This window comes from Ctenopharyngodon idella, chromosome 2 (assembly GCF_019924925.1).
Source record: "Ctenopharyngodon idella isolate HZGC_01 chromosome 2, HZGC01, whole genome shotgun sequence".
NCBI classification, from domain to species: Eukaryota; Metazoa; Chordata; class Actinopteri; order Cypriniformes; family Xenocyprididae; genus Ctenopharyngodon; species Ctenopharyngodon idella.
The window spans coordinates 6,786,923-6,811,243 of record NC_067221.1 but is presented as its reverse complement, the minus strand read 5'-3'; the positions used below and the strand labels follow the sequence as shown (position 1 = coordinate 6,811,243).

The window sequence follows — 24,321 nt, the reverse complement described above, 5'->3', positions numbered from 1 at the left end:
TCCATGTTTTCTACAGATCTGTTCATGTTCTCTGTGCTCCGATGCTAATGCTTTAGTTCAGAGCTCACAGAAGAGGTGTGTCTTCAGTGTCTTCATCTTTGGTTCAGATGCAGGTGATTGGTTGGAAGTGACAGTTTTGAACACAAGAGCCGTGAAAGAAAGAAATCAGAAAGTGTGTGATTGGGACCTATATGTGCTGGTTAAAAACCCAAATACACCAACACCTTCTTGATCATATAGAACTGTACTCTGAAGAAATAAAAATAAACTAAATGAAAATATTGTAGAGATGCTCTGCTTGAGTAGAACTTTGCAGTTTCACATCTTTCAGGTTCATCTTGAACTTTAAATGACGTGATTCTTCATGGTTCCCCAGAAAGAGCATTTATTGCATATTACTGATATGCTTCTCACTTCTTCTCACTGATATGTGAAATGTTATTTTATAATATGTTTCCACTTGGTTTATAGTGTTGCTTTGGCAAAGTTGGAGAGTTTTTATTTATTTTGCATGTTTTTGTGTGAGTGTTGAGTGTGTTTGAGTCACAGTGGGCTGCAGAGCACAGTAGTACACAGCAGAATCAGACACACACACATCCTGGATCATCAGAGGAACTGATCTTGATGTGGAGTCCAATGTTGCAGAAAATCTCTTCTTAAAATCAGGCTCAGTAGTTCCTTCACCGACTGTGTATTTATTTAGAATGAATGTTGGTGATTTGTTTGGTAGCTGTTTGTACCAGAAGAGATACGGACTTGTAGCAGTTGTAGTATAATTACACCTTAAAATAACTTGATCTCCTTCACTTGCAGTCATTTCTCTTGAAGACTGTTCAACTTTGTCCTGTCCCAAAGACACTGAAAAAAGTATGTCATTAACATGAATTATTTGCAGAGTAAACTTAAACATTTAATAATCTAAATGAAAGTAAACCTTGTTCTGTTAAAATGTTCCGAAAAACAGAAAAAAATGTGCTTACCATCATAATGTGCTGCTATGAGACACAGGGAAATCAAAGCCCAGCTAAACATAGTTGTTCTGTGAGGTAAAGAACTGAAATTCACTCAAGTTGCTCTTAAAGACTCTAAATGTTTGTATCATGTCACATGATCTACTCATACATGAAGAGAGCAATGCTGACCCCTTGTGGAAAAAAGTTTGAAATGACTTAAAATGTGTTATTTTGAATAATTTCTCGTAAAATTAGGATTAGCCTAAAATGTTTTTGAACACATGCTTGATCCCCTCTACTCATAATTCTGTGTGTATGTCGTGAAGCCATTTACTCACTGCATATACCCATGGGCTTCATGCACCTGTTTTGTTGTTGTTGTTTTTCCATTGCAGTGTTAAAGTAAAGTTTATATGAAGGTGTGCCTTGATTGTGTATTGATCACATTTGTACATGCGAATGAGTAAACTAACACTACAATAATCATGCATTTGTGTTTCATATGGCTCCTTTGAATGGGCAAGATGCTTCTACTGTAGGTAGAGGGGTCTGTGTATAATTCAAGATTTAAGGGTCCCATTTCTCCCGAACTGTGGAGCACCATAGTGTCATTTTTAGCACAAGCAGGTTTTTGTACAGTGTTCTTGTGTTTCCTGTGACTGTGGGCTGCAGAGCACAGTAATACAGAGCAGAGTCTGATACTGCAGCAGAGGAGATCTCCAGATACACAGAGTTTTGTTTTTCTTTCCTGATGTTGGTAGAGAATCGTTGATCTACAGCAGATGTATGAACTTGTTTTTCACTGTCTGAGATGAGCACAAGGAATTCAGGAGCTGATCCGGGATACTGACGGTACCAAAGTAAAGACCATGCAGAAGAATAACTGCAGGATAACGTAACATTTGAACCCTCGGCAGCAAACTCCTGTGTTTTGTCTGGTGTAATCGTATCTCCATTACTGGCACCTGCAAAGAAAAGTGAAATGTTAGTTTTCAGTCTCAAAAAGCACAAATATTACGAGACTATGCTGATAAAATGTGAGCATTTCAGTTTTTCAGTCACTTATAGTGCACTTTTATATATTAAGCCCACAAACAAGACCATATATTTAATTATAAAAAAATTACATGGCATCTGTATTGTAATAATAAAGGACAGCATTGAATTGATGGTACTTACATGCTAAAGCAGAGAACAGAATAACTGAATGGAGGATCATTGTATGTGTGCTTACAGCCTCAGCTTGAATGTTCTTATGAAAATCTCTGTCAGGTTCAGCAAAAATACCCTCAGATATACATTAAGCTCCTCCTTCCTCACCATCTGGGAAAAGGGAGTGCATATAAAAATTATTTCATCACTGTCATCTTTTTGAACATAGTTTCCTCATAAAATGTCCCAAAGACTGAGTACCATCTTTTGTTTTAATTTTGTAGTGAAATTAATCTTAGAGTGAAATTGACTAATAGACAGAGGAGCCGAATATGTGTAATGTACTGTATAGATGCAATATTGTGTGTCAGGTTTTTGTACAGTGTTCTTGTGTTTCCTGTGACTGTGGGCTGCAGAGCACAGTAATACAGAGCAGAGTCTGATACTGCAGCAGAGGAGATCTCCAGATCCACACGTTTGATCTCTTTTGTAGCTTTTGAAAACAGACGAAGATCAGGCTCAGATTTGTTTGAATATTCAGTGACAAGAAGTAGGAACTCTGGTTTTGCTCCAGGATACTGCCGATACCACTGGAGAGAGTTAACACTGACACCCCCAGTTGTACTGTAGTTACAGGAGAGAATCACATTTTCACCCTGAAAAACATGTTTTTCTGAAGTGAATGGATGTATTGTATCAGCCAAAGAAGTTTCTGTGAAAAAGAAAAGGGTATCGATTAACCAAGCAATAAAGTTAAACTATCAGAATCTATACAGTCACAGACATTTTTTATTATTATTTTGACTGACATAATGCTGAAATTATTTCTTACCAATGCAAAGTTGGATTATTATCCAGGTAAAAGGAAACATGTTGTCCTCAGAGAGATGATGATGGCAAAAACAGTAGTTCAGTTTTCACCCAGTCATCATCTCTCACTGTCAGCATCAGTGTGAATCAGCTCCACCCACTGCTGGAGTCTTTTATTCTGGAATACATGAGCCAGATCTTTGTGGAAATATGATCTATGAATGTCATAACAACAATTCATAATACAGTATAACAAAAATGTTCATAGTAAATGTTTGCATTAGCAGTGAGTAGAACTTTAAAGTGGTATACCATTATATCTTTACTGATGTCACAGCGATGCATTCAAAGAAGAGTAAAGCAGTTTTGTTAATTATTTGTTTATTTATTAAAAAAAAATAACATAGAATATGCATATTGAGGGAAACATCATGTTAAAAACTGCACGAGTCAGAGCTCTTGGTTCTTGTCAGGATGTTGAAGTGTTTCAGTCTCAGTGGGCTTCAGAGCACAGTAGTAAACAGCAGAGTCAGACACACACACATCCTGGATTGACAGAGAAACTGAGCTTGAGGATTTGTTGAGATCTGCATGAAATCTTTCCTCAAATTCTTTTTCACTGCTGCTTGATCCAGTTGAGAGTTTATGGAGCATGTAAACTGGGAATCCATTGGTTTTCTGTTGGTACCAGTAAAGATAAGGGTATTGGTCACTGGTACTGTAAGTGCAGTGAAGTGTGACCACGTCATGTTCAGACGCTGTTTGAACTCTTGTTGGCTGATTAACAGAATCTTGTGTACTGCACTCTGTCAGGAAATATAAAAGGAAAGACACACATCAGTTTTCAAGTGTATTCTGAATTCAATTTAAAAGCAAAGTTACTTTACCTAGAACTGCAGCCAATAGAAGTAAACTCTTCAGCCACATTAACATAGTTTACATACAAGCATATAAAACTGCAAACGTGATATTAGTGAGTTATGATGATGATGAACATGAGCCAGCCTGAGTTTAGATTTCACTGTGACTATATGTTTGCACAGGTTAAACACATATAGGAGGAGATTGAATGCATAATAGGCTACAATACTGCCACAGTGTGGCCAGTTTCTGCAATTACATTAAAATAAAAACAGAAACCCCTTAAAGCAGAACTGGTTGCAGTTTTTACTGTTGGGGGCAGATGTATTAAAGACATTTAATATCTTTTAATTTATTTGTAACATACACAATTTTCAACATTTACTGTACGATCTCAAAAGTTTAATTCTAAAGGTTAAAAGGATCAGGCCTACCTTTAATTTAAAGTAGAGGAATTTGCTGACTAAATGTAAGTTAATTTGATGCTGCATTCACGGAAACTAATGAAACAATATTTTTATGCTTTTAATGTTTTTTTTTTTTTTATGCTTTTAAAGTCTTTATGCCTTTAATGTTTTAATATTTCTGGCTTTCTTTTATGGCTTATAATCTACTTCACACAGGTGTTACCACATATTTTATTACATTTGGAGCTGGATAGATTGTGGTTTTGATTGTGGTTTTCACTAGATCGGTTCAAAGTGAAAAGAGCTTCAGGTTTTTGTACGACGTGTTTCATGTTTTGTATCACTGGGCTTCAACTCTTAGAGCACAATAATAGAGAGCTGAATCTGACAGACGTACATCAGTAATAGTGAGTTCAGTGGATGTTCGTGATGTAGTCGACTGAAACCGACGATCAGAGCTGTCTGCAGCACTCAGTGATCGTGCTCCTTTATATGTTAAAAACAAGGGTTCTGCATGTGGATATTGTCTGTACCAGTAAAGCCGAACTTCATCACTGGTTGTACTATATGAGCAGCTCAGCTTGACAGTTCCTCTTTCTTCTGTGATAACATTTTTCTCTTTATCTGGCCAAATATTGTCTCCAGACACCAAACCTGTGAACAATAAAGCAAGGCTGACAAAAAACATTGCAAACACTGAAAATGCAAACAGTAAGAATTAGTCAAATAAGATTGTTAAATCATTGTTTTTTTTAGGTTTTCCAATCTCTACTGTTTCATCATTTACTGAATAATTAATGTACCTGTTCCCATAATTACAATTATCAGAAAGTATCTGTCCATGTTGAATCAGATCAGCAGTTCTTTGTTGAGCCTTTCGATGTTCTGCACTATGAGACACTGAAGGATGTAAAGACACCCATGAACTTCCTGCTCACTGTCACATGATGTCTGTCCGTCTAGGCCTTTTACAACAATTTTAGTCAAATCTTTGTCAAAATAATAAGTAAATGCTACCATCTTTTCTGTCCTTCTGAGATACAGACAACATGAAATATGTGTATTGCCTGAAATGTTGTGAATATTTTATATTCTATTATTTGATGTCATGTTTTTGTATTACTTATATTATTATTTATAATAGTGCAGTTTTTCTCATTAAGAAAAAGAAAGAAAGAAAGAAAGAAAGATCCATGTGTGCAGTTTCTGAAGAACATTTGACAACACTGCAGCCCTGTGGTGGAAATGTTTCTGCACAATGTGATTATCATTTAACACTTTTATGTGTCAGAATTTATTAAATTACTTGGAAAAAGCAGAGTGCATAAGTGAAGGACGGTACTGTATGTTGTATGGATGTAATATCATTGTCAGTTTAAGACTGTTTGACTCTCTGTATCAGCTCTTCTTGTTCTCTCTCACTGTGTCACAGGTTTTTGTACAGTGTTACAGTGTTTCCTGTGACTGTGGGCCTCAGAGCACAGTAATACAGAGCAGAGTCTGATACTGCAGCAGAGGAGATCTCCAGATCCACATGGTTTTTCTTTTCTTTGTTGTGTTTAGCAGTGAATCTGGGATTTACATCAGAATTCTTGTCTTCTTTTGCACCATATACGATAACTACAAGGAATTCAGGAGCTGATCCGGGATACTGACGGTACCAGAATAAAGTTTGTGCAGATGAATAACTGCAGGATAATGTAACATTTGAACCCTCAACAGCAAACTCTTCAGTTTTGGTTGGTTTAATTTCATTTCCATACGCAGCACCTGCAAAAGTAAAACAGCTTTTAATCCTTTATGATTTTTTTATTTAGAATGAATCACGAAAAGTGTGATTTGCAGTTTTTCAATGTCATGAATACTGCCTTAATTAAAATTCCTGACATTGTGGTTGTTTGGAATATTTATATGCAGTACAATAAAATGAAATACTTACATGCAAAGACAAAGAGCAGAATAACAGAGAGGAGCACCATTGTCTGTGTTCACTGATGCAGCTGAACTGAGCTCTGTAAGACTCTGAAGAGTTCGACAGGATCACAGTAGAGCCACACCTCTACCCAACATTACAATGATTGTATGTTTTGAAACAGTGATTATGTAGAAATATGTACAACTAGAATGAAAGCATGAGATCAGGTTTTGAAAGAATGACTGTTACAAGTGTGTGAAGTTTGGATTTTTGTACTTTTTGTACAAAAATCCAAACTTTTGAACACTTTTTGTACTAAGAGTTTACACCTTACTTGTGAAAATAGTACCAAAGCAAAAAAAAAAAAAAAAAAAAACCTATTCATAAACCAAAGAGTGCAGTGTCCTTTTTTTGTCCAAATTATGGATAATATGACATTACTGTGTAAAAAGATGTTGCATAGAACACTTTGTAATTTGAATAATTTGAATTGAGATGTAGTCAGATGAGATGAGAGGATAATGTGATTTTCAATCAAATGTCTCTGTTTCTCTGAGTCCTTTTTAATTCTTCATAAGGTTCAGCATTATATAAGAATTTGAGGAATGATGCATTCTTCTTAAATTCTCTGAGCTGGACAGTCTACATTACATATTTTCATGGTACCAGCAACTAATGTTTACAAATGTCCATGTCCACGTCTATGATAAAAACTTTTACACAGTGGGCCTCAGAGCACAGTAGTACACAGCAGAGTCAGACACACACACATCCTGGATCATCAGAGGAACTGTTCTTGATGTGGAGTCCAATGTTGCAGAAAAATTTTCCTTAAATTCAGGCTCCTTAGTTCCTTTCCCAAAGGAAAATTCCCTCAGAATGAATGTTGGTGATTTGTTTGGTAGTTGTTTGTACCAGTAAAGATATGCAGTTGTAGCTGTGGTAGAATAATTGCACAGGAGAGTAACTTGATCTTGTTCATTTGCAGTCATTTCTCTGTAAGGCTGTTCAACTCTGTCTTGTCCCCAGCACACTGAAAAAAAATATTTAACTATTTATAATTTGCATACATTGAATGAGTACTGTAACTAAAACAGATACTGAAGTGTAATTGTTTGTCTTTCTTACCAAAGTCCTGTGTTGTTAAGAAAAGAGTAATAATAATCAGTTTTTGCATTGCTGAGATGAAGAGATTATTTTAAAATATATTCAATGAATGTGTCTCTGTATCTTTACTGAAGCTCTGTTTCCTCTCTGCTGCTCTTCTCTTGATGTTTCACCTGGCACACTGCTGATGACACTTTAAGTGATGCTGCCCCCAAGTGGTGAAATTATGTATTTCTAACACATGACCACATCATTAAAACACAACCTAATGCAAACCTTAATTCAAAATACAGGTAAATCACCTGTAAAATACAAATACGGAAAATTTCTTCATATTTATACAGTACATTGTGCCTTATTTTTAATGACTTTTTAAGAGTGTACAGAGAGCCTCAGGGCCAGATTTACTAACAGCATGCACCAGCGCAAAAACCTTGCAACATTAGCCGATGTTGTGAAATAATTCAACACTGTAACTAAAGTCAGAATTTGTAACCACACACAGGTGTTTCCACTGGTGTAATTGTATTATGTGAATTATAGATTGTGGGTTTGATGTGGCTTGAGATCAAAGGGAAAAATGAATTTGAGTTTTTGTACAGCTTCACATAGACTTTGTATCACTGGGCTCCAACTCTTAGAGCACAGTAATAGAGAGCTGAATCTGACAGAGTTACTCCATTAATCTTGAGTTCAGTGGATGTTTGAGATGTAGTCGACTGAAAGCGAGGATCAGAGGGGCTTCCACTTCCACCACTTGCCATCTTATATATTAAATACTGAGGCTCTCCATTAAGATACTGTCTGTACCAGTAAAGTCTAACATAACTGCTGTCTGTTTCATATGAGCAGCTGAGGGTCACAGTCTCGTCTTCCTTCTTTATAACAGTTTCTTCATTTGGCCCAATCTTGTCTGCAGTCATCACACCTAAAACAAAGAAACAAAATAATTTGAGAGTCAAGTTGCACAAAATTTCTCAAATCTCATTTGGATGTTTCTGACCAGTTATAAATTAAAAAAAAAATCATATTGTACCTGAAGTCAGATATAAAATCAGAAACAGGTGTTTTTCCATGTTTACTCGGTCATATGAATTGTGTATTAATGTTCTCCGTGCTCTGAGCTGTAGCTCTGTGTTACTGTGAGTCTCTGCAGTTTAACACATAAACACGCTGGAACTTCCTGCTTTCAATGTGATGCTCCGCTTCTCATGATTTCGCTCTGCCATTGTCTAGAGGACAACTTTTGCAACTGCAAGAAATGACAGATATATTTATTTATTTATTTAGCAGATGATTTTGCCTAAGAAAAAATATGAATGATTAATGAGCCAATAATATTAACAGCGCTATATGGGAAGATTATGTCATTATGTGAAATTATGGTGCCAATTAAAATGGCTTTGAGAAATGTGAGATCTGTAACAAACAAAACTTTTCTGTTGAATGACTTTTCAGGTCAAATAACTTTCTGTTTATCACTGAAACATGACTTGCACCAGATGAACTAAGTTCTCTATATCTGAACTCACCCCTATGAATTGCAACTATCTTAGCTGCTCTAGACTTTCAGTCATTTATATTAAATAATAAATGAACAAACGAGTAATCTGTAAATGAGATATCTGTTATTTTGTAAATAGAAAAGAAGGAGCTAGTGATCTTGTAACAAGGCTTGACAATAAATACGTGGTGCAAATGGTTACCTAAAAGCATTACAAAATGAAAACCAAGTTTAATTTTAGTAGTTTCCTCCACAGAAAATATAGTCTGCATACTGTTTTTTTGTTCTCCTTGCACATTTTATTTTCTTTATGTAAATGCTGGTAGCAGTTACATCACATATAATGACTTTAATTTGGGGGTTTTACAAGTTATTATATCTAATTTCAAACATGGGTCTTTGAATGTGTTCCATCAAACTTGTTCTCAGTGTCTGAATTGGCAGTTTGGGAATGTGATTCTTTCGATTGTTATGTGCTTCAGTCTGTTTAGTAGAAGGCATAATTATAGCTATGCCTTTTCAGTTGTGTCAGGTTTTTGTAAAGAGTTACAGTGTTTCCTGTGACTGTGGGCCTCAGAGCACAGTAATACAGAGCAGAGTCTGATACTGCAGCAGAGGAGATCTCCAGATCCACACGGTTGATCTCTTTTGTGGCTTGTTTTTCTTTTCTGATCTTAGAAGAGAACCTGCCATCTACCTCTGATGTCTTAGTGTCTTTCACACTCTCTATTTTAAGCACAAGAAATTGAGGAGCTGATCCAGGATACTGACGGTACCAGAGAAGTGAATGTGCAGATGAATAACTGCAGGATAATGTAACAGTTGAACCCTCTGCAGCAGACTCTTCAGTGCTGTCTGGTGTGATTTCATCTCCAAAACTCACACCTGAAAAGAGCAAAATAACAACTTTTAATGTTCAAATAGTTTTAGTTTTAGAAATTGATTACTGTGATTTGAATCAATTCATAGTTTAATTATATTAACAATTATATTAAATTTTAATGTTACTTTGTTGTTGCATTTTCAATTAAATAAAAAAATTCATTTAGCATTTAAGATGAGAAAATTATTTGAAAAATTATATATTCTCAAATTAGAAATGCACATGCATGAAAAACATACACAAATGCACTTACATGCTAAGGCAGAGAGCAGAATGACTGAATGAAGTATCATTGTACATGTGTGTGTTCACTGCAGCAGGACTGAGCTTTGTGACAGTCTAGCAAATGTATCTGAGATGATAAATCCCTCCTCTTTCATCCTCTGTAAGTTTGATGACAAAAAAACCCTCATATATACACACAATTTAAAGGGTTAGTTCACCCAAAAATGAAAATTATTACTCACCCTCATGTCGTTCTACACCTGTATCTTCGTTCATCTTCGGCACACAAGTTAAGATATAGTGATTAAATCCGATGGCTCAGTGAGGCCTATATACAGCAATGCCATTGAAAATCTCAAGATCCATACTAAAAACATATTTAAAACGGTTAATGTGAGTTCAGTGGTTCTACCTTAATATTGTAAAGCGACAAGAATACTTTTTGTGTGGCAAAAAACAAAATAATGACTTTTCAACAATATAGTGATGGGCCAATTTCAAAACACTGCTTCGGAGCTTTACGAATCGAATCAGTGATTCGGATCTCCTATCAAACGGCTAAACTGCTGAAATCATGTGACTTTGGTGCTCTAATTCACTGACATTATTTTCATTTTTGGGTGAACTAACCCTTTAAAACCAAACACTATATTTAGTCTAATAAATGTTAGATCTGCACATGCAGGTAAAAAAAAAAAAAAAAAAAAAAAAAAAACATTTTTATGCAGATTCAAGATAATTTTAACACATAGATATGTAAATCTGAAATATAAGGTGACATGCACTTTGCACAGTTAAATTATATAGTATGCATGTTATTGTCATGGGACAGAAGTCAATAGCATGTGGATTTACACCTTTTCATATAATTGTGCACTTCCTCTGTTTTTGTGTGAGTGTTGAGTGTGTTTGAGTCACAGTGGGGTTCAGAGCACAGTAGTACACAGCAGAGTCAGACACACGCAGGTCCTGGACTGTCAGAGGAACTGAATCTGATGACACTTTAGAGTGAAATCTCTCCAGAAACTGAGGATCATTATCTTCTCCTCCATATTTGTTTCTCCTCAGGATATATTTTGGAAAGTCATTTGCTCTCTGGATGTACCAGAAAAGTTCTGGTTGCGGTGAAGCTGTTTTAAATTTGCATTGTATTGTTACTGATCTTCCTTCAAATACGGCCATGTGTTTATCTGGCTGATCAACACTCTCTTCTCCACGACACTCTGTAAACACGTTAAAATGTAATGATAAACTGTAAAAATTAAGGTTTAAAACTGTTTGAATTAGGAAATTCCCGCACTTACCATGATAAACTGATGCAAAAATGAACAAGTTCAACAACCTAAGAATTATCATATTTTATGTGGTGACTGAAACAGGAGAAAAAGAGAGTAATTCAGTCAGTTGTGTCAGTAAGAATGAGGATGGTGTATAACAGCGAGGGGAGGTTAAACAGATTTAAAATAAGAAAATAACATATTTTAAGTGTCTACACTGCCCTCTTCAGGATATTATTGTAAATAGATTTCAGTCAATTTTTCAGTTATTATTCATGAAGCACATGACAGAATACTGTAGTGTCAATATTTGAAGTTACTGATAATCTACACTTCAGACACTTAAACATGTATGATTGTATTTAAAATATTTTCATTCTGTACAAAGTGACAGGAATATTTTCACCATTTATTTTAGTGTGTATCAGGATTAACAACATACACCCTAATTAATGTAACATTGATGTATATGGAAATATAGGAAATACCATATTGGGTAACACTTTAGTATAGAGAACACATATAAACTACTAACTATGACGTTTCCCTCAATAAACTCCTAACAGCACATACATGAGTAAATGTAACTGCTGTATCACTGCATCAGCAACTACACAGTTACTGTGTTTAAATAAAGCAACATGCAGCAGAACATCAGTGTTTCTGGATCATCACTGACTGAAGCACAGGCTCTACTCTCCAGCACGATGGTAACATCACAAAACTCAGATAACAAACAGAACATTAAACACTTACAGATCTCTCTAGATCTCAGCATCTTCACTTATTACAAACCGTTCTGACTTTATTTCTTTCATTCAAAACTTCTTAATGAGGTGTTGATGTTTTATCAAAATGTATAAATGTCACCATTACGGAGGTAAGCGCTTGCTTTAGTTGGGCTCCTGACCCTTGATGGTTTAACTTTACTTGTTTTCCAGTTGTTGTATCTATGTGTTCCTAAAGCACATTTGTTACAAAAATTTTTTTTAAGAAATTTAAAAAAAAAAAAAAACAGGTCTGATCAAAAGACATTGGTTGTTCATTGGTGATTTTATCGTCATACAGTTGCTTTATTCACTGATCTCTGAGTAATGTGCTCCATTCATGTCATTGTAGTCCTATAAAAATGCGTAAAATCCCGTCATGCTGCGATATTTGGAAAGTTTTTATCATTGTGCAGAAATTATTCAGACAGGATCATGTAGACTCACACAGACATCAAGATTCTGCGTATGAACCTCAACAATGCTGACAAAATTTTCAGATAAACAGATCAGTTCTGAGCATCACAAAACAAGCTACTAAAGTCACAAAAAATATATATATATTTTTTTTTATTGTCACCATTGTTGAGGTTCATACGCAGAATCTTGATGTCTGTGTGAATCTAAGAGACATTGCTCAAAACTCTCTGTATAATAATTTTTTTTTTTTAAATTGCTACAAAAGAAAAAAAAAAGCTAACCATTAATTATTGCAAAACAAACAACTAACGCACTCAGAGTTCAGACACTAGAGCAGATCAGCAAATCAGGACACTTCATGATGATTGAATCACCATCACTAAATAACCAAATTCATCTGATCAGAAATTCTCTTATAATTAAGGCAGCCAGAGAAAATCTAATGTTAAAATGTCAAGAATCAAGAGCCCATCTAAAGCAAACGCTCACCTCCATAACGGTGACTTCAAACTTTATTATTTTCTATAAAACACCCACATAGAAGGCGACGTTCTCGTGACCTTGGGCATTTGGGAAGTTAACAGAACGTCCTATAGTAATAGTCCCCTAAACATTCCCAGAACGTCCTGAATGTTCCCTGAAGGTCCACCAAATAACGTCCCCCATCCCTTAAAAGAACTCCACATCGTGACCGTCTCTGAACGTACTGGGAACGTTACTAGACAACGTCTTTAACACCAGTGGGGACATTCTAAGAATGTTCTGGGAACGTAACATTTCTAGCGGGGTAACCTGTCACCTAGTAACGTTCCCAGAACGTTCAGAGACGGTCACGATGTGGAGTTCTTTTAAGGGTTGGAGGACGTTATTTGGTGGACCTTCACAGAACATTCAGGACGTTCTGGGAATGTTTAGGCGACTATTACTATAGGACGTTCTGTTAACTTCCCAAATGTCCTCTTTGTATTGTTCTCGCACGACCATAAAATAACCAAAATAGAACGTCCCCCTAAACTCATATCGGGAACGTTATTAAATGACCAACAGAGGACCGTGTGGGAACGTTCAGATAATGTCCCAAATGTCCTCTTTGTAACGTTCTTTTTTGACCATAAAATAACCAAAATGGAACGCCCCCCTAAAGTCATATAAGGAACCTTGAACTGCAGCACTTTCATTACCAAAAGAGGATGTTTTAGGAACGTCCCAAATGTTCTGTAAAGATCCGGAATTTTAATCACCTTTAGAGAACTTTTACGGAACGTTGCGCAAGGTCCCGAGAACGTCGCCTTCTACGTGGGTAGAAGTAAATGCCTCATCCAGATTAACATAGTTTACATACAAGCATATAAAACTGCACACGATATATTAGTGAGTTATGATGATGATGAACATGAGCCAGCCTGAGTTTAGATTTCACTGTGACTATATGTTTGCACAGGTTAAACACATATAGGAGGAGCTTGAATGCATAATAGGCTACAATTCTGCCACAGTGTGGCCAGTTTCTGCAATTACATTAAAATATAAACAGAAAACAATATTTTTATGCTTCTTTTATGCCCTATAATCTACTTCACACAAGTGTTAGCACATATTTTATTACATTTGGGGCTGGATAGATTGTGGTTTTGATTGTGGTTTTCACTAGATCGGTTCAAAGTGAAAAGAGCTTCAGGTTTTTGTACGACGTGTTTCATGTTTTGTATCACTGGGCTCCAACTCTTAGAGCACAATAATAGAGAGCGGAATCTGACAGACGTACATCAGTAATAGTGAGTTCAGTGGATGTTCGTGATGTAGTCGACTGAAACCGACGATCAGAGCTGTCTGCAGCACTCAGTGATCGTGCTCCTCTATATGTTAAAAACAAAGGTTCTGCATGTGGATATTGTCTGTACCAGTAAAGCCGAACATTATTGCTCGTTGTACTATATGAGCAGCTCAGCTTGACAGTTTCTGTTTCTTTAGTGGTAACATATTTCTCTTTATCTGGCTCAATATTGTCCCCAGACACCAAACCTGTGAACAATAAGCAGAGTAACAATAAAGCAAGGCTGATCAAAAACATTGCCGACATTAACTACAATGCAAACAGTAAAATAAGATTGTTAAATTTTTTTAGGTTTTCCACTCTCTACTGTTTAATCATTTTTTGAATAATGAATGTACCTGTTCCCATAATTACAATCATCAGAAAGCATCTGTCCATGTTGAATAAGATCAGCAGTTCTTTGTTGAGACTTTCGATGTTCTGCACTATGAGACACTGAAGGACGTAAAGACACCCATGAACTTCCTGTTCACTGTCACATGATGTCTGTCTGTCTGTCTAGGCCTTTTACAACAATTTCGGTAAAAAAAAATTCTTTGTCAAAATTGACAGTAAATGCTACCATCTTTTCTGTCCTTCTGAGATATGGACAACATGACATATGTGTATTGCCTGAAATGTTGTTAATATTTTATATTCTATTATGTCATGTTTTGTTCTATTTACATTACATCATCCATGCAGCTGCTTTTTTTTTCGCCTTAAAGGAAAGAAAGAAAGAAAGAAAGAAAGAAAGACTAATGTTTGCATTTTCTTACACTGCAGCCCTGTGGTGAAAATGTGTCTGCACAATATGATTATCATTTAATCATTTTTATAGCATATTTGTGTCAGAATCTACTAAAGTACTTGGAAAAAGAAAAGTGAAGGACAGTACTGTATGTTGTATGGATGTAATGTCAATTTAAGACTGTTTGACTCTCTGTATCAGCTCTTCTTGCTCTCTCTCACTGTGTCACAGGTTTTTGTATAGATCTGATGTGTTTCCTGTGACTGTGGGCCTCAGAGCACAGTAATACAGAGCAGAGTCTGATACTGCAGCAGAGGAGATCTCCAGATCCACGTGAGTTTGTTCCCATTTAGTGAGTTTAACAGACAGTCTTGGATCTACATCAGATGTTTCGGTGGTTGTTGTACCATCAAAGATGAACACAAGAAATTCAGGAGCTGATCCGGGATACTGACGGTACCAGAATAGATAATCTGCAGAGGAATAACTACAGGATAATGTAACATTTGAACCCTCCTCAGCAAAAAGCTCTGTTTTGTTCGGTGTGATGTTTCCAGAGACAGCAGCTGAAAAAGAAAATGGAAAAGGTACATTAGATTTGTTTAATTAAACTCATTATTAACAACAGATAATACATATAACATGATTATACATACATGCCAGACTGTAGAAGAGAATAACTGAATAAATCTCCATTGTGCAGTGTGCTGTGTTCACTTTAAGATGATTCAGACTGAATTGTTTCTAACTGAAGTGATCAGATTGTGTCAGATCTGTGTAGTCCCTCCTCTCTGAGAAACATCATGGCCAAGTTTTACATTTCACACCTGGAAAACAGAAGAAAGATCCAGTTACAATCACTAATGTTTTTTTCTAATTGATCTATGATTATTATTTGAATATTTGAGAATATATAGCACAATAGTAAAGTGCTGGATGTGAGAGTGACATCTTTAATAATGAGTTCAGTTTTTTATTGTTTATTATTATTATTGCATTATAATCAAACATGTTAGTATGCAGATACCATGACTGTCTTTGAACACAAATAAAACAGAGAGATTTGATCTACTGTAATCAGGGCTCGATTTGAAGGGGATGCGGGGGGGTGGCGTCCCCCTTGTTGAAAACAAAAATGACAAAATAGCATCTCCTTTCACATTCAATGTTTGTGTTTTAACAGCATATTGATCACTGAGGATTGTTTTGACATGAAATGCCTGTCTAAATATTATTTATTGTAGGCTAAAGTTACAATTTTAAAAATTGGTTAATCGATTATAATATGAAGTGGAATAGTGTGAAATGATAGACTTTCATGTAATCCAAAGATAAGTCAGTAATGATTTAGTTTAGGGCTCATTTATTTGCAGTGTTTTTGTGTGAGTGTTGAGTGTGTTTGAGTCACAGTGGGCTTCAGAGCACAGTAGTACACAGCAGAGTCAGACACACACACATCCTGGATCATCAGAGGAACTGATCTTGAAGAGGTGTTGAGATCAGCATCAAATCTCACTTTAAACTGTTCATCAATCTCACCAGATCCGGGATATTTCTTCAGCATATATTTAGGGAGTCCATTTATTTCTTGCTGGTACCAGAAGAGATATGGAAATGAATCAGTGGTTGAATATGTACAATTGATTGTTACTGATTCACCTTCAAAAGCAATCTGAACTCTTGTTTTCTGTTCAACACTGTCCAGAGAATCACAGCCTAAAATAGAATTTCAAAAACAGTATATTTTCTAATGAAATGTAAAACACACACACACACACACACACACACACAGGGAATAGCCTATAAAAATGAAGAGAAAATATGTGAAGAGAATGAGAACCACCCTTTTCCAGTATGTCATTATGTCTGTTGTGCTTTCCAAATGAAATCAACAAAGTCATAAAATAAACTGAGGAGTTTTGAGTCTCTTCTTGTTTTTGCGTCTCTGTGATGTAGTCGACCTACAAAACTTTATAGGAGGAGCTTCTTCTGTTGAGATCATCACCATCATCAGGTTTATAGTTAAAAAATCTGTAGGATTTACATCTGTGTGCTGTAATCATTTGCATTTTTAAAATATTTAAAAAATAATTGCTCTTCCCTTTACCTTTGTGGTTTCTGTATTTGTTAAGCAGGTTGCAGTGGATCCCATTTCTATTTGAACATCTGCATCATTACTGGTGTGTTTTTTACTGTTTACTGGAAGGAATACATCAAAATTATTAGCGTCATTAAATAATGATTATCAACATATACATGACTGTGAGGTCTGTTACCAAATTAGCTTATTTTATTATTATTATTTTTAACATCAATTTCACTTCCTTTCTTATATCCGTTTATCAATTTATGCATTTATTGATGCATTTCTTTATTACTTCTTTTTTCCATGAGATGTTTAGCTGCATTACTGCTACTTTTCTTTCTTCATACCACCACTGTCTGAACTGCTGTATGATATTTTAAGTGTTTTGTGATGCACTGGCCCTTTTCTGAATCTTTAGTTTATGAGGAGATTTATTGTTGAGGATGTTTTTGTACAGTGAGGATGAGTTTCCTGTCACTGTGGGCGTCAGTGCGCAGTAGTACAGCGCAGAGTCTGATACTTCAGCAGAGGAGATCTCCAGGCTCACAAGATTGTTGTTTTTATCCACTTTAGGTAAAAGACGAGGAGGAAGAGGGTTACTTGTGGCTCCATGTGGATAAATTATTGCGAGGAACTCTGGTTTGGATCCCGGATACTGACGATACCAGTGCAGGTTATTTACAGATCCATTATATTTACAGGACAGAGTGACTTCGTCTCCTGCAGATTTAAGCACCTTGTTTTCCAGCGGTGTTATTGACTGTGCAAATGTCTCCCCTGCAAGACAACCATTAAACTTTTGATCAAACTTACCCAAAGAAAGAATCGTGCTGATGCATTAGTCAGTTAAATAAGTTTCAAGCAATATAAAAAAAGAGATGAAACTCCAAACATTGTACAAAACAAGAAAGCATGTGATTAAAGGTCTAGAATCAGTAAATTTCTCTTACTTTTCATCAACAATAGCAGAAGCAGAACACAAAGGATCGTCATGTTTGCACTGTAGGAAGAAAAAGAGTTCAGTTTGCTCTATATCAGATCTCCACAGGCTCCTCCTATCTGTCAGTGTAAGAGGATGAGAACAGCATTAAAATTACATCAGTTCATGAACACTGAAAACATATGAAACCATAATATACCATAACCATACTATAATGCTGTGCTGTAAGACTATCAGAGCTCATCTAATCATTAGGATTATTTTCTTCATTATGGTGGATGTTTATGGCTTCCTGCTGGTTATTGCAATAAAACCCTGATTGGGTTTCACCTGTACAGTACATTAGAGTCCTCATTCATTACAGCTGCAGTTTAGTTTAATTTGATGAAATAATTAAAACTTTAATGCAACTCATAATAACTTAACTCCTTAAAGAAGAATGAACATCATTAAATGTCAATGTTGAGTGTATATCGCCCTCTTCTGGTCTTTCATAGCTTTCTGCACATAATACATCTTCACAAAATCTAGATTTTAATGGCAATAACCAGATTTATGGTGATATATATTATTGTAACGGTATGAGCAATATGAAATTAATTGAAACCAAATGTAAGAGAAAACTGATACAAATGTAAATATAAATAATGTAAAATTATATATATACATGTGGATGGATAAAAAGTTTTTTTTTTTAAAGAAATCATAAAGTAGGTGATTTATTCTATACAAATTGAAATTGTATAATGATGTAATTGATGCTGTTGCTGTCAGAGTTTTTGTGTGAGTGTTGAGTGTGTTTGAGTCACAGTGGGGTTCAGAGCACAGTAGTACACAGCAGAGTCAGACACACGCAGGTTCTTGATTGTCAGAGGAACTGAAGTTTTGCTGAGATTTGCTTGAAATCTCTCCTCGAATTCATCCTCATTTTTTCCACTGTTAGAGAATCTATTCAACATGTACTTGGGGATCCCATTTACTTTCTGCTGGTACCAGAAGAGAGTCGGGTTTGGGTAAGAAGTCTGATATGTACAGTTGATTGTTACATCATCACCTTCAAAAGCAGACTGAATCTTTGTATGCTGATCAACTTTATCTTGAGATTTACATCCTGAAATAGAATTGAAACAATATGAATAAAAATTTCACCTACTGGCTGCAAGGAATACACAAAGATATATAAGGAAAATTCATTTTAAATATCTATTTAAAAATAATCATTATTTGATAGTGTTACTCACCCCAGATATATAAAAATATGATCACAATGACACTTTTCCAGAGTGTCATTATATACAACTGAAATCACCAAGGATATATTCAGAGATGTTGTGACCTTCTTCCTCTTTCTGTATCTGTTAAAGCAGCAGTAAATTCAAGTCATTTGGTCTGACTGCTGGGAGGAGCCTGTGCTACAGTAAGTGCCAATGAAGACTGTAGTTTATGTAATATATAGTGCTATATCACTTCATTTTGCTTATATGTATAAAAATGAATCTTAGGATGTACGTATTTGATTAGCTTATATCACTTTTTATTCACTGAAAAACACAGTATCTTATTACACTTTAGAACGCTTGATTCTGATTGGTCAATCATGGCATTCAGCAGCAGTCTGATATTTCCTTATATTTGCCATCATCCATAGCAACATTGTATATCAGTCCGCTTATCTGAGTAACTGAAACCGGATCTACTTTCATGTCTCTCGTATCACAGCTCTTGCTCTCTTGTTCCAAACAAACACAACTTGCATCTCAGGCCCTGTTTCCACCTCGTATATAAGTATACTTCAAGTTCATTTTAAGTATACATAACAGTACATTTAACAGTTAAGTTGAATATCAAGAACTGCAACCATTAAAAGTAAATTCCTCAGCCAGATTAACAGATTATAAGAAGCTAATAAGTATTCCAGAGCAGTTTAAGAATATTTAATGTAAAATCTGATATAAAATGTAAACAATTGATATGAACAGCTGCTGTATTGTCAAAGGAAATGTTGAGTAACTACTGCCCTCTTATGGTTAACTGCAAGTATTGCACAACTGAAACAGCACCATCTCATTGTGTAACAAATTAAAATAATATGACTCACTTTTAGAATGTTGCTTTGTTTTATATTTTATCATTTTTGCATTAGATTGTCATTATTTGTATACTAGGTTCTTTCTCACATTTTTTCATCTCTCATCTCTCACTGTAACAGGTTTTTGTACAGTGTTCTTGTGTTTCCTGTGACTGTGGGCCTCAGAGCACAGTAATACAGAGCAGAGTCTGATACTGCAGCAGAGGAGATCTCCAGATACACATGAGTTTGTTCCTTTTTTGTTCCTTTAACAGAGAATCTTGAATCTACTTTAGATACTTCAGGATCTGTTGCAGTACTGAAGGTGGAAACAAGAAATTCAGGTTTTGATCTTCCATACTGACGGTACCAGAAGAGAGTATCTGTACCTCCAGTGGAGGAATAACTACAGGACAACTTAACATTTTGTCCCTCATCAGCACCAGCATCTGTTGTGTCTGGTTTGATGGTATTTCCAAAGACAGCAGCTGAAACAGAAGAGGAATGGTTTGATTTATAGAAAGACTTCTTTGTAATCAGGCAATGAATGAATCAATCAAATAAATACACACCTGCTGAGACACAGAGCAGAATAAGTGAATGAAGATTCATTGTACAAGTGTTCACTCTGAGAAGAGTCAGACTGAATGGTTTCATCCACAGTCTCTTTCAGACACGATTAAATCATGTCAGATCTGTGAACTCTGAGTCCCTCCTCTCTGAGAACATCATGTCTATATTTCACACTTGGGGAACTGAAGAAAGAGTCAATCACACTCACTGTTTTCTCTTGTGTGTGAATTTGAAATATGTTTTTGAAGCAATATGTTTTTGAAATAACTTTTTGAAGCATCAAAGTGTCAGTTGCGTAGCTGTCTATGGAGGAACAGAAATCTCTCAGATTTCATCAGAAATATCTTCATTTGTGTTCCAAAGATGAACAAAGGTATCACAGGTTTGGAACAACATGACGGTGAGTACATGATGACAGAATTTTCATTTATGGTTGAACTAACCCTTTAACAGGTGAACAACAACAGCATAGTGTGCGAAATCAGTAAATAAGGGAACAAACTAGCACACACTAGTAAAATAGAGCTGTGTCCGAAAACTTAAAAATGCTGCTTTCAGAGGATGCATTCCAAGGTAGGAAGGCATCAAGGCACGTCTGAATCCAATGTTAGCTTCACTTCCTGTCTCCTGAGATACCGTCATCTGATCAATTTTTGAAGGCAGCAGATGTATCCTTCGCTGCCTTTGATATCCCACAATCCTGTGCTTTCCATTCTGTGACAGCTGAGCTAGAAAAATTAAGATGGTGTCTGAATGTTGTGGTTGCTGCAAAGTCATTGACTATAAGGTGAGGCAACAAATCGGCTGCCTAAGTTTTCAGATGCAGCCTTAGGTCAGGGAACACATGGCAGAACAACACAGTGAACAAAACATAATCCTGACACTTGTAGGATAATTAAAAAATTTTTTGCTGCTACTGTATGTTGTACACAAGAATCATTTGAGGTGTTTTATTGTTTGTTGTATTAAAGGGAAGTATTATAGGGATTTAATAACTCTAATTGAATGTAATGTAAATCTTTCACATTGCACACAAATTCACACCTTATAATTATGTAAGACTGATGCTGGACTGTCTGGACTAAGAGAGGGCTACTCTTTGAGAAAACAAAGGAAATTAACATTTGAACTCTCTCTTGCAAAATTAGCATCCCCATCCAAGACTCAATCACACTGAGTCGATCACACCTCAGCATTGCCTTAATCTACATTTGTTACATTTGATTTTATTCTGACTTACTCTAAAATTATTGACTTCAGTAGATTACGATGTATCCATTACCGCAAATCTGTGTCAGGTTATTAACAGACTAAAGTCCAGTTTTGAGTGGAGCATTGGGGCACGCCAACTGAGATTTTAGAGCTCCGACTAACGCTTGGCATTAGTTCAAGTGTACTTAGACAGTAAAGGCTAAAAAGGGAATTTCCGTTCAGGACAACAAAATGTTGATCGACCAACCTAAATAGGGTGAGCCTTACCTCTGTTTAATGTAATGTTACTCTAGCTAAGTGTACATGGGAAACCATGGCATAACCAAACCAAAGCTACTATCAGATAAGTAATATTGGTTGGTGTAACGCAGTTCGTAAATACGGGAAGAAGGAGGCGGGAACCGGCGAACGTTCAACACAGCTTTAATATATAAAATAAACAAATACAAAACAAAAGTAATGCCGGCAGACCATCACGGACGTCTGCCGGCCACACAAACATAATAAAACCATAAAATAAAGTCCAGGCCTGGTCCTCTCTCATCCTTCACTGTCGTCGCTCCCCTTTTATGCTTCCGGAGCTCCTCCGTGAGAGACTCGAGACCGGTGCAACGCACAGCAACCTCGCGCCGTTCCCTCACGGCTCTCGTCCGCCCTGCTCGTCACAGTTGGATTAACTGTAGTAGTGGTTGTGACCTCTGACTAGAGATAGTATTACTTTATTCAAGTGTACACAGATCTATGGGAACTAAACAAAATACTTTTAGATAGAGCAAGCATGAAAGCGGCCTTCTAAACAGTATAGTCAATTACCTCTGTCTAGTGACCAAGACTGGCTAGCTTGTGATCGTGGCCCCGCATAATAAATGGACGGCCGGTGCGAGGACCCTGTGCGACTCTGGGAACCGAATGAACAAGTAAAATAAGAGTTAAATAGAATAATCAAATGACTAGATAAATTATAAATATAAATGTAAATGGTCAATAATCAATTGGCATTCTAACCTAAATTCGAGGTCATAATAAAATGGAGTCAGATAATAGTTTAATTGGAAATAAACTACTTTGCCACACTGAAAAGACCGAACACGGAAGAAACATTCCCCGTCCTATGGGAAAACCGCCGTTGGGCTGATTGGGCGGGCCTTACAATTAAAAAAAAAAGAAATCTGTGTCTACCTTTTGATTTGGTACCTGTGATTTATTCATTAGTTCCATTACTTTTCTGACATACATGATACTGTAATTGTCAGTTACAGTTTCTTTCTATCTGTGTTCGTCTGTGTCTCTGTGTAACAGGTTTTTGTATAGATCTGATGTGTTTCCTGTGACTGTGGGCCTCAGAGCACAGTAGTACACAGCAGAGTCAGACACATTCAGATCCTTGATCATCAGAGGAACTGAATTTGATGAAAGTTCAGAGTGAAATCTCTCCTGGAACTCAGTGCCATTTTCTCCATCATATTTGCTTCTCCTCAGGATGTATTTAGGAAAGTCATTTGCTCTCTGGATGTACCAGAATAAATGTTCTCGTGCTGAATCTGTTTTATATTTACACTGTAATGTCACTGATCTTCCTTCAGCTTCAGCTACAAAAGCCAAATGTATGGGCTTTTTCAGATCTTTCGATCTAATGGACAAAATGAGCCTGCATCAATTTACAAATGAACACTACCGGAGACACGGAAAAACATACAGAGAGCAGCTTTCTTTTCTCCTCTGACAGCCGCAAGACCGGCCGAACGTGGTGACTGAGTGTGTGTTAGAAATCAGGAATGGAGAGAACATTGTGCTTGGTATGTTTTTCGTCTTCAGCCGACAAAGTTTAAATCCCATCTGGCCAGAGCGATTCCCGTAATGTTTGAACACGTTCAGTAGGTGAAGAGTAGGCATCTTTTGTGCTGTTCGAACACATTTGACTATATGAGTGTTTCCACTACGAAAGCAATCCGATCGATTGAGTTTTCGACTACCTCTGGAAGTGGTCAAAAGTGGACAAGCTCAAAACGTTTTACACCCCATTTACACCTGTATTTAGCATCGTCCACTTGTGATCCGATCGACCAAAACACATCTTAATATCAGGTGGAAACAGGGCCATAGATTTTATTGTAAATAAAGATACTTGTTTTCTGAATTATGGGATATTCTAAAGGGACTGGTGAACTAAAGGACCATATTGTAGGGATTAATGTAATTTATTCTTCATACTGCCACACAAATTCACATTGTAATTGCCTGTTTGAATCACTTTAGAATTTTTATGTTTTAATAATTTTTGCATCTATGACTGCACGACGACGGAGGACCCAGAAGAAACACTTTATTATAAAAGTGGGAGTTCACAGGAGAAATAACAGAGGAACACAAGCACTCTACCATAAACAATACAGGACAAAGAACTAAGGAGAACTCAGGGCTTATATACAGACTGGGTCATCAAGGTAGAAACAGAACAGGTGTGGGGAACTAATTAACAACCATAGAAACAAACTAGAGGCGGGAAATGAGGACAAAGGAAACAGGAAATAGAACAGAACCAAAACAGAATACACATGACAGCATTAGATTCATTACATATTTTTATACTGCTTCAT

General features: G+C 36.2%; 1 long non-coding RNA gene and 4 gene segments (V, D, J or C); all 5 read right to left on the bottom strand.

The window, feature by feature from the left end:
• Positions 1-3,583: 3,583 nt before the first annotated feature.
• On the bottom strand, positions 3,584-5,098 carry LOC127501460 (uncharacterized). Its single transcript, XR_007926604.1, has 3 exons — positions 4,987-5,098; positions 3,803-4,837; positions 3,584-3,721 (listed from the first exon to the last, which is right to left on the bottom strand). It is a non-coding gene; the product is annotated as an uncharacterized LOC127501460 (long non-coding RNA).
• A 109-nt stretch (positions 5,099-5,207) lies between these two features.
• On the bottom strand, positions 5,208-6,808 carry LOC127501368 (T cell receptor alpha variable 12-2-like). The segment is given in 2 exon segments: positions 5,208-5,953; positions 6,123-6,808. Coding segments are annotated over 2 exon segments (384 nt in total).
• A 1,017-nt stretch (positions 6,809-7,825) lies between these two features.
• LOC127498954 (T cell receptor alpha variable 18-like) lies at positions 7,826-8,346 on the bottom strand. The segment is given in 2 exon segments: positions 7,826-8,133; positions 8,242-8,346. Coding segments are annotated over 2 exon segments (348 nt in total).
• A 729-nt stretch (positions 8,347-9,075) lies between these two features.
• Positions 9,076-9,900, bottom strand: LOC127501283 (T cell receptor alpha variable 9-2-like). The segment is given in 2 exon segments: positions 9,076-9,594; positions 9,846-9,900. Coding segments are annotated over 2 exon segments (438 nt in total).
• A 7,272-nt stretch (positions 9,901-17,172) lies between these two features.
• Positions 17,173-18,559, bottom strand: LOC127501226 (T cell receptor alpha variable 18-like). The segment is given in 2 exon segments: positions 17,173-17,708; positions 17,882-18,559. Coding segments are annotated over 2 exon segments (444 nt in total).
• Positions 18,560-24,321: the final 5,762 nt, after the last annotated feature.